The 11,180-nt window shown below is 46.8% G+C and overlaps 1 protein-coding gene across 1 annotated transcript in view; it reads left to right on the top strand.

Moving 5' to 3' along the window:
* Positions 1-10,904, top strand: part of LOC143294658 (uncharacterized) — a 149,613-nt gene extending 138,709 nt beyond the window's left edge. The window contains exons 13-19 of the mRNA XM_076606036.1: positions 1,399-1,515; positions 3,917-4,048; positions 4,970-5,069; positions 7,677-7,771; positions 8,698-8,811; positions 9,370-9,512; positions 10,549-10,904. Coding sequence (XP_076462151.1) covers positions 1,399-1,515; positions 3,917-4,048; positions 4,970-5,069; positions 7,677-7,771; positions 8,698-8,811; positions 9,370-9,512; positions 10,549-10,716 — 869 coding nt within the window. The 3' untranslated portion in view covers positions 10,717-10,904. The remainder of the gene's footprint in view (positions 1-1,398; positions 1,516-3,916; positions 4,049-4,969; positions 5,070-7,676; positions 7,772-8,697; positions 8,812-9,369; positions 9,513-10,548) is intronic.
* Positions 10,905-11,180: the final 276 nt, after the last annotated feature.

The raw sequence follows: 11,180 nt of genomic DNA, 5'->3' as shown, positions 1-11,180 counted from the left end.
AAATCCGAAAATTCTATAAACTGATTGCCACTGACTTGCTGGAAGGTAGGCTGTGTTTGGCGAGAAGACATGGCCTCGTTTTTCTTTTTCACAGTAAAAAGGAAAGAAATACAAATTCGGGACAGAACACATACAGTGAGACTAACTGCACCATTGACGTGTTTACTGCTTATAAATATCCTAAAGTGGACACAGAATTAACTGGAATGGACATAAAAGAAAAATTGAATCGATCGTTTCTTAGTCAGCCCGTTGAAGACTGGTTCGTGCAAATCTAGAGATCTACCATGTGTTGCCATGTGCTTGAAGCGATGCCGGTAACGTCTCCTTTACCCCCGAAATAAAAGAATAATCGAGACATAATAAAACACACTAATAATATAATTTTAACGGCGTTATTATGTCCAACACAATCACGTCTGTTTATCCCAGGAAGAAGAAAGCAACAACATTGCCTTAAGTTAGTCGAATGACGTCAGATGCGCTGCAGCGTTGGGGATTAGTCTGCTTCCTTCGGAACTAAACATGCACTGTTCGATCCCGCTCGCTTTTCCTCTCTCTCTCTCTCTCTCTCTCCCTCTCTCTCAAGCTTATCATATATATATATATATATATATGTGTGTGTATATATATATATATATATATATATCTATATCTATCTATCTATCTATATATATATCATGTTTAATACGGAACACTTTTTGACGATTTTTCTCCTCATGGATCCTTTACTGGGTAAAGCACGAAGCACAAGTGAGTCAAGAGGACTTTGCCTCATTTTATTCTTGTTTTCCATTGGCTTTCATTTCCTTCTGCACCACAGAGATCCTCTCTGGTTCCGGAAATTGGGCAGGTGTGTGGGAGGTGTGGGAGACATTCTCTTCTTCCGAACTTTTTGGTCCTCTCTCTCTCTTTGTTTCTTTCTTTTTCTCCAGGTATTTTCATGTTTATGACATCAGTGGATTGTCATAGTGACGAGTGGAGGGAACATAGACAAGAAACACGTCGACATCGAGAGAGAGGAAGATGTGTAGAGAGAACCGATTGTATTGTGTTCTGAAGGTTTCTTCCAAGAGAATTGAACCCTCGGGCCATGTGTGTGTGTGTGTGTGTGTGTGTGTGTGTGTGTGTGTGTGTGTGTGTGTGCGCGCGCGCGTCTGTGTGTGAATATTGTTTTGTAGATTAACTAAAACTTTTCTTTTATCAAATGTATAGTTTTGCAAAAGTGCCCTGGATAGAGTATTGAACCCTGGATTGGTTCCTGTGTGTGTGTGTGTGTTTCTGTGTGTGTGTCTGTGTGCGCGCGCGCCCGCGCGAACGTGTGTGTGCGTGTATGTACGTCTGTGATTGTGTGTGTGTGTGTGTGTGTGTGTGTGTGTGTGTGTGTGTGTGTTGCAGGGCAGGGCGACACACTGGGCCACAAGCTGAGCCGTGTGACTCGCGGCATGGTGAAGAGCAAACTGGTGTCCCGCATGTCCTCCTCCTTCTCCCACGCCGACAGGAAGGGAGAGACTGGTCAGTCAGGGACAGGGGGAGGGTAGGGGGTGATGGTGGTGATGGTGGTGATGATGGTGGTGATGATGATGATGATGATGGAGAGACTGGTCAGTCAGGGACAGGGGGAGGGGATATGTGATGGTGGTGATGATGATGATGATGATGGTGGTGATGATGATGATGGCGAGACTGGTCAGTCAGGGATGGTGGGAGGGGGTGTGATGGTGATGATGATGGTGATGGGTGATCATGATGGTGATTGTGATGGTGATGATGATTGTGATGATGGTGGTGGTGATGATGGTGGTGATGATGGTGATGGTGATGGGTGATGATGGTGATTGTGATGATGATGATTGTGATGATGGTGGTGGTGATGATGGTGGTGGTGATGATGGTGGTGGTGATGATTGTGATGATGATGGTGGTGATGATGGTGGTGTTGATGATGGTGATTGTGATGGTGATGATGATTGTGATGATGGTGGTGGTGATGATGGTGGTGATGATGATGGTGGTGGTGATGATTGTGATGATGATGGTGGTGATGATGGTGGTGATGATGATTGTGATGATGGTGGTGATGATGGTGGTGGTGATGATTGTGATGATGATGGTGGTGATGATGATTGTGATGATGATGGCGAGACTGCTCAGTCAGGGATTGGGGAAGGGGGTGTATAATGATGGTGATGATGATGGTGATGATGATGATGAATGGTGGTGATGGTGATGATGATGGTGATCGGTATAATGATGGTGATGATGATGATGATGGTGATGAATGGTGATGATGATGGTGGTGATGGTGATGATGATGATGAATGGTGGTGATGGTGATGGGTATAATGATGGTGATGATGGTGATGGTGATGATGGTGATGATGATGATAATAATAAGGAAGAAGAAATTTCTTGATACTCGCACCTAATCAAATGATTTTGCTCTAAACGCTTCAGAATTTCAATAGTTCAATTTTTTTTTTAATTAAAAGATAATAAAATAAGTACACACACACACACACACACACACACACCAACCACTGGCCCCCATTCCCCGACCCCTCAAACGCGCGCACACACACACACACACACCACTGGCCCCCATTCCCCTACCCCTCACACACACACACACACACACACACACACACACACACACACACACACACACACCACTGGCCCCCATTCCCCGACCCCTCAAACGCGCACACACACACACACACACACACACACACACACCACTGGCCCCCATTCCCCTACCCCTCACACACACACACACACACACACACACACACACACACACACACACCACTGCCCCCCATTCCCCTACCCCTCAACACCCCCTCTCTCCCCGATACTCCCCCCCCCCCCCCCCCCCCCCACACACACACACACAACTGAGCGCATGGCCTGAACAAGCCTGAAAGAAGAGAAAGAAGAGAGAGGCATTGAAAAAGCCGAGAGACAGAAAGCAGTCCGTCCACCAGTATTGGAGCCAACACCAAGAGAGGAAGAAAAAAAAACCTCTGGCGTGCAACAATCATTCTGAAATTGCAGAGACTTGACCAACGGGGAATGTAGGGGCAGTGTACTGCTGTTATCTCCGCTTCCTCTTTCTCCTTTTCCACCTCCGTCCAACTGGCTGGACAATAATGGTCAGCTGGCTGTCAGATTGGGGCGATGGCTGCCGCCAGTTCCGGTTGGGTTTTTTCCTTCCCACAGCCTTAATTATTTTGTTGCAATGTTGACAGTTCCCGCTGGATTTCGTTCTTCACAGTATTCACAACTGTCTGTCTGCCTGACTGTATGTCTGTTTCTCCCTCTCTCTGTAAGCATTCATGTCCACCCCCCCTCCCTCCATCCATCCAGTTTGAAACAAAGCAATATAGATTTAGATCTATAGATTATAGTACGCCTGCACACACACACACACACACACACACACACACACACACATATCGCCTGAACAAACCAGTAAGAAGAGCGTGACATCCAAAAACCCGAGTCTAGCTTTGCCCCCATCCCCCCTCCCCCCTCTCTCTCTGCACGCATTCGTGTCCACCCCCACCCTCCATATCCTTCCAGTTTGAAACAAAGAAACACAGAGAAGCAGTGTCTTGTTTCAATGGCTGGTTTTTGCTCTGTCGCTGTTCCCAGGCGGTGCTGTACGGTCAAACAATATATGGAAAAAATGGGCTCCCGCAAAGGGTGGATAAAGTACGTGGTAAAACACAACGCCCACCCCGAATTCAGGGTGAAGTATGTGCAAAGAAAGTTGGGGAGGGGGGTTTGGTGGGTTGGGGTGGGGGGCGCTTATAAGGTAGGCTACAGTAATTTATATCAAAATATATAAATAGCAATGATATATAAAAGTAAAAGGGTGTTCTTAAAATGACGTCATCGTGTTTTTCTCACGCAGCCTCTGACGAAAGTTCCCAGAGTGACATCACGCGGCGCCGCAGCGTCTCGGACGCCCTGCATCCACAAGGTCAAGGTCAGGATGACCTCCGGCTGACCAGCCCAGGGTACCAGCGTCGTACCAGTACTTCCTGTGGGTCTTTCGTCATCATCATCAGTCATCATCATCAGTCTCTTTGTGTTGTTTTTCTTCCAGAGCTATCAGTTTGGCCGTGGCGTGTCTCCATTTTCTTGTCATCCTTCACCATTCATAGCGGGATTTCTTTCACTCGCATGGCATCCATTTGATTGGAATCATGGCTTTTCTTCTCTTTTTTTTTTCTATTGTTAATTATCGTGATGAAGTTTAGCATTCTAACTTTTTTTTTTCTATTACCGTGTTTGCCATCATCATCATCATCATCATCATAGTTGCTGCTGTATTTTGTAAATGTCGACACTATAGCAACCACATGTACAGCTGGCAACACTGGCTAATCATTGTTAGAGAGGAGCAGGAAGGGTTTTGTGAAAACCCCTCTCATTTTTTCTCTTTTTTATATAACAATAATTCAGTTGTATGGATGGGATTAAGATCAAAGTTGTCCAATGCGCTTTGTGTGTGTGTGTGTGTGTGTGCGTGTTGTGCTGTACGTGATATATTCTCTCTGTGTATTATTCAGTGTATATGTGTCTGTGCCTGTGTACGCATTGTGCTGTTTGTGTGATATTCTCTGTGTATTACTCAGTGTTTGTGTGTGAGAGAGAGAGAGAGTTGTGCTGTATGTGATATATTCTCTCTGTGTATTATTACTCAGTGTATCTGTATGTGTGCGCGCGCACGCCCGTTGTGCTGTTTGTGCGATATTCTATTTGTGTATTACTCAAGCAGTGTGTGTGTGTGTGTGCGCGCGCGCGCACGTGTGTGTGTGTGTGTGTGTGAAATACTGTGTGTAATACTGTGTGTGTGTGTTTGCGCGTGCGCTCGCGTGTGTGTGTGGTGTTTGTGTGTGAAACTCTGTATATATGCATGTGTGCATAATGTGTCATAAATGTGGCTACATGTGACGTGCAGTCAACATGGACTTGCTGGCTCCCCCCAGACCCCTCAGTCGGGCCAACAGCTCCTCGTCCTTCTTCCTGTCTGACGACAGCAGTGACGGCGACCCCTACAGGTGGGTGGCCCCTAATACCCCTACAGGTGGGTGTGACCCCTAGAGGTGGGTGTGACCCCTACAGGTGGGTGACAATACCCCTACAGGTGGGTGACCCCTACAGGTGGGTGACCCCTAATACCCCTACAGGTGGGTGACCTCTACAGGTGGGGGTGACCCCTACAGGTGGGTGACCCCTAATACCCCTACAGGTGGGTGTGACCCCTACCGGTGGGTGACCCCCAGAGGTGGGTGTGACCACTACAGGTGGGTGTGACCCCTACAGGTGGGTGACCACTACAGGTGGGTGACCCCTACAGGTGGGTGTGACCCCTACAGGTGGGTGTGACCCCTACAGGTGGGTGACCCCTACAGGTGGGTGTGACCCCTACAGGTGGGTGTGACCCCTACAGGTGGGGGTGACCCCTACAGGTGGGGGTGACCCCTATAGGTGCGGTGACCTCTACAGGTGGGGTGACCTCTACAGGTGGGTGATCTCTACAGGTGCAGTGACCCCTACAGGTGGGTAACCCCTACAGTGCGGTGACCCCTACAGGTGCGGTGACCCCTACAGGTGGGTGACCCCTACAGTTGCGGTGACCTCTACAGGTGCGGTGACCCCTACAGGTGGGTGACCCCTACAGGTGGGTGACCCCTACAGGTGGGGTGACCCCTACAGGTGGGTGTGTCCCGTGACAGGGGTCGGCAGTCAGTCCACATGGCACACGGAGGACTTTGCATCATTCAAGGGAGGGGCAGGGTGGGGGGTGGTCGGGGGGCAGCATATAGACAGTGGGTGAAGTGTGACCTGCAATATGTTCAGTTCTAAGAAATGTCAATACGAAGAAATTTGCGTGTGTGTGTGTGTGTGCACGTGCGCGCGTATGAGTGTGTGAGTGTGTGTCTCCGTGAGTGTGTGTCTCCGTGAGTGTGTGTGTGTGTGTGTGTGCAGGAGCGGGTATATATGCTTGTCTTCATGACCACCCACACATGCACTGATTCTTGTCGTCTTCTTTTTCCTTTTTTTTTTTTTTGGTATGACCTCATGAATTTTCCAAAATCCGAATGTCCGCTCATGAAATCTGGCATGCTACGCTATCTCACTTGCGAGCTCTCCCACCATTTTTCCCTTACGCAAGCCGCCCTCACCATGGCATAAACAGTAAGTCAGAAGAATCTGGACGTCTTTCTTCAACCAGCAGCTCACAACAGCTTGCTGACTGATACCCTGATTTAGAACCTGTTCCCAATCCGCTTATGTTGGCTGTTTTCTCTTTTCTTTAAGACAAAATTCTTGTGTGAAGTTCTAATCCCTAGAGCACACTTTCTCCATATTGCATGGGAAGCGTGCATGCTTCTTTTCTAGTGACTACTCCCGTGTCACTATCATAGACTAGATCTCCATACTTTTTATTTTGTCCCTAGTTAGTTAGTTTGTTGTTGTTGTTTAAGATTCACTTCTGCCTACGCATTTCTGACTTTGGTTCAAGACAACAGCTGTAGAGCCCTCCTGGTTCCATCAAAGTGTGTCAGCAAGTAACCGTCAGGCACTCTTCTGTTTTTTAAACTTCAAGTCTTCCTTGAAAACCAGCTTCTTAAAAAACTAATGTGAAAGCTTTCCACTTCAAGTCTTCCTTGAAAACCAGCTTCTGAAAAAACTAATGTGAAAGCTTTCCACTTCAAGTCTTCCTTGAAAATGAGCTTCTGAAAAAACTAATGTGAAAGCACTACCCATCGTTCTCGCTGTGTACTTCTCATCTGTGTGTGTGTGTGTGTGTGTGTGTGTGTGAATATTGTTGTTCATTAAACTTTTTTTTTCGTAAATGCATGGTGTTGCAAAAGTGTCCTGACGGAGAATTGAACCATCGGTCCGTATATATATATATATATGTGTGTGTGTGTGTGTGTGTGTGTGTGTATGTGTGTATGTATGTATCTGTACGTATATATATATATATGTGTGTATGTATGTATCTGTACGTATATATATATATATATATATATATATATATATGTATGTATGTGTGTGTGTGTGTGTGTGTGTGTGTGTCTTTTAATGCTATTTGATTTTTATTTTGTTTCATGTCGAGTGGACCATTAAAATTAAAGCGGGGGACAGGTTAGGGAAGCGAAAAAAGCAGACGTATGCTTATCTGTTATTTCCCCTTAATTAAGCGTGCAAGGCTCAGTTAATGTTGTGCGCAATAGATATATACAACAATAACATCAACAACAATGATAATACCAATTAAAAAGGTTAGTGATGATGCTAAGGATGAAAACAACAAAAACAGCAACAACAACAAGAACAACAATACTACTACTAATAAAACATATGATGTTGGTGATAACAGCAACAAGAACATAATGATGATAATAATAACAACAATTATGGTAATAATGACGATAATGATACTAATAATATTGATGATGATCATGAGTGTCAGAACAGGAATACAGTGATGATGATAATCGTTAAAAACAATTATGATAATAATGACGATAATGATACTAATAATATTGATGCTGATGATGGGGTAACAAGAGGAACATAGTGATGATACTGACGTCACCAGTGCTAACAGTGATGACGTCATGATGATCACCATCGTCACGTGCTGTGTGCAGCCCCTCTCCAGTGACGCCAGACCGCCCGGCACCAGACGGGGATGACATCACGTCCATCTTGGGGGCTGGCCAGGTGCCACCCAGACCTTCCAGTGGTATGTGGCCTCAACTCTGGCCTGGCCTGGCCTACCCTCCCCATCCTGTCTCTCTCTCTCCCTCTCTCTCTCCCAAGGCGGAGAGGAGGAAAGCATGCACCAATGTTCATCTCATTACCATAGTGAAAAAAAATCGTCCGTAAGTTCGTTCGTTCGTTCATTCTCTCTCTCTCTCGTTTTCTTCCAAAATTCACATTGACACTAACAGAACGATGCGAACTGCAAAGTAAGCGACTGGTCACCAGTCAAGCTGATGCATGGACTGACGGCTCACACAGCCACCTCGCGCTCTCAAACGGTGATTGTGAGGTGGAGCCCTCTGTGAGGGTAGAAGAGGTGCACGGTACAGTGCCCAATGAGGTCATGTGTACTACGTGCTGCATGTGCTGTATGTCAACAGATGTACACACCTGCCAGTGCCTGAAACCCCTTGTGTGTATACGCACGCAGGAGATCAAAATACGCACTTTAAAGATCGTGTAATCCATGTCGGCGTTCGGTCAGCTTATGGTAACAAGAGCATACCTAGCATGCATCCCCTTGAAAATGGAGAATGGCTGCCTACATGGCGGGGTAAATAAAACAAAACAGTCATACACGTAATATGTTGCATGTCTGCCTGAGTGTGTATGTGTGCGTGCCTGAAACCTGACTGAATGGCACAGGAAACGAATGATGAGCGCCCAATGGCAGCCGTCAGTCGGCTCTACCCAGGTAGGCAGCCCACTGTGCAAATGACCTGTGTTTGTAAAGCGCTTAGAGCTTGGTCTTGGTCTCCGACCGAGGATAGGCACTATATAAGTATCCATATCGATCAATGACTCTGTGTTTGTAAAGCACTTAGAGCTTGGTCTCCGACCGAGGTAGATGCTATACACCGACATATCCTATCATCATCATCATCACCATCACCACCGCATCCCCAGAAACGTTGGTGTGCGGGGACATCAAGCTGGGACTGGCCGTGTCCAAGGGTCAGCTGGAGGTGGACATCATCTGTGTCCGAGGTCTGCAGCGTCCAGCCAGCCTCCACCCTCCTGGTCAGTTTGTGTGTATGCTTGTGGGGGGGTGGAGGGATGGTGTGGTTGGGGGTGTTTGTGTGGGGTGAATGGGGGTAGGGTGTGTGTGTGGTGTGTGTGAGTGAGTGCATGTGTGTGTGGTAGGGTTTGGGGAGGGGGGGTATTTGTGTGTGGGTGAATGGGGGTATGATGTGTGTGTGTATGTGCGAGTGAGTGCATGTGTGTGTGTGTGTGTTTTTGGGGGGGGGGGTTGTGTGGGGGTGAATGGGGGTGGTGTGTGTGTGTGTGAGTGAGTGCATGTGTGTGTGGGAGTGTTTGGGGGTGGGGGGGTGCTTGTGTGTGGGGGTGAATGGGGGTATGGTGTGTGTGTGTGTGTGAGTGAGTGCATGTGTGTGTGGGAGTGTTGGGGGGGGCGGGTGTTTGTGTGGGGGGTGAATGGGGGTGGTGTGTGGGTGGGGTTGGGGGTGGGGGGGTGTTTGTGTGTGTATGTGACTGACTGTGTGTGTGTGTGCAGTAATGCCTCCCTGAGAAACAGAAACAGAAACTCTTTCATTCCTTCCTTCCTTCCTGTGCCCACAGACAGCTACGTGAAGACCTACCTGGTGGAGGGCCACAAGACCATCCAGAAGAAGAAGAGTCAGGTGGTCAAGGCCAGCACAGACCCCATCTTCCGGCGCAAGATCAAGTACTCCGCCTGCAACGTCCACGGCAGGCACATGAGGGTGAGACAGCTGTGTGTCTGCAACCCTCCTCACACCCCCAGCCCCACCTTCCTCTTCTTCTCCGTCATCATCATCATCTTCTTCTTGATAATTGCGAATTTGTGCGTGTTTTTTTCTTGTGTGTGTGTGTGTGTTCTTCTTTTTTCTTTGTCCAGGGCTGGGTGGAAAAAAGCATGTGTACTTGCTTATCTCATTACCCTGGTGAAATAAAATTTCGTTTTGTTTCGTTTCGTTTCATTTCGTTTCTTCTTCTTCTTTGTCTTCTCCATCATCATCATCATCTTCTTCTTCATCATCTTCTTCGTCGTCTTCTTCATCCTACTTCTTCATAATCTTCATCGTGTTCTTCTTTTTCTTCTACCTCCTATTTTTTCAATCTTTTTCTTCTTCTGATACTTCCTCTTCTTCTTTTGAAAACTGCTGTCTTAGCAGTGATCGCTGACAGCTACTGTCTTAGCCGTGATCACTGACTCTATATCCTCTTATTAAATTCACGCACGAATATGTGTCGACCAAGCATGATTTGATATGCATGTTTATCTTGTTTCCAAGTTATTCATCTAATCATCGACGTTTTTACCCCCTCTTTCTCAACACACTTTCCCTCTTGTTTCCACGTTATTCATCTAATCATTAACATTTTTACCCTCTTTCTCAACACACTTTCTCTCTTGTTTCCAAGTCATTCATCTAGTATTATTTTCTACTGAATTATTTTATTCATTTAACTTTTTTTGAGCGCTATTATTTTATCTATGTAATGATTTCATTCATTTACATATTTTTTTGTTCTTGTTTTCTGTTTTGGATAACCAGATCGTGGTGTGGGAAACGCTGCAGAACTTTGAGAACTAATATTTTATCTATGTAATGATTTCATTCATTTACATATTTTTTTGTTGTTGTTTTCTGTTTTGGATAACCAGATCGTGGTGTGGGAAACGCTGCAGAACTTTGAGCACTAATATTTTATCTATGTAATGATTTCATTCATTTACATATTTTTTTGTTCTTGTTTTCTGTTTTGGATAACCAGATCGTGGTGTGGGAAAAGCCGCGGAACTTTGAGCGCAAACAGAGCCTGGGGGAGACAGTGGTGAGGCTGGACGCCCTGGACCTCAGCATGCACACCATGACCTGGTACAAGCTGTTCCCTGTCAACAGCACTGACCTCGGCTCCACAGACTCCCTCAGTCAGTGGTGATGGTGATTGGTGACTACACACTGCTGCTGACTCCCCCTCTGTCAGTGGTGATGGTGATTGGTGACTACACACTGCTGCTGACTCCCCCTCTGTCAGTGGTGATGGTGATTGGTGACTACACACTGCTGCTGACTCCCCCTCAGTCAGTGGTGATGGTGATTGGTGACTACACACTGCTGCTGACTCCCCCTCTGTCAGTGGTGATGGTGATTGGTGACTACACACTGCTGCTGACTCCCCCTCAGTCAGTGGTGATGGTGATTGGTGACTACACACTGCTGCTGACTCCCCCTCTGTCAGTGGTGATGGTGATTGGTGACTACACACTGCTGCTGACTCCCCCTCTGTCAGTGGTGATGGTGATTGGTGACTACACACTGCTGCTGACTCCCCCTCTGTCAGTGGTGATGGTGATTGGTGACTACACACTGCTGCTGACTCCCCCTCTGTCAGTGGTGATGGTG

Source organism: Babylonia areolata, chromosome 20 (assembly GCF_041734735.1).
Source record: "Babylonia areolata isolate BAREFJ2019XMU chromosome 20, ASM4173473v1, whole genome shotgun sequence".
NCBI lineage: Eukaryota > Metazoa > Mollusca > Gastropoda > Neogastropoda > Buccinidae > Babylonia > Babylonia areolata.
The sequence above is the reverse complement of the archived record's forward strand: the minus strand, read 5'-3'. Positions and strand labels throughout refer to the sequence as shown.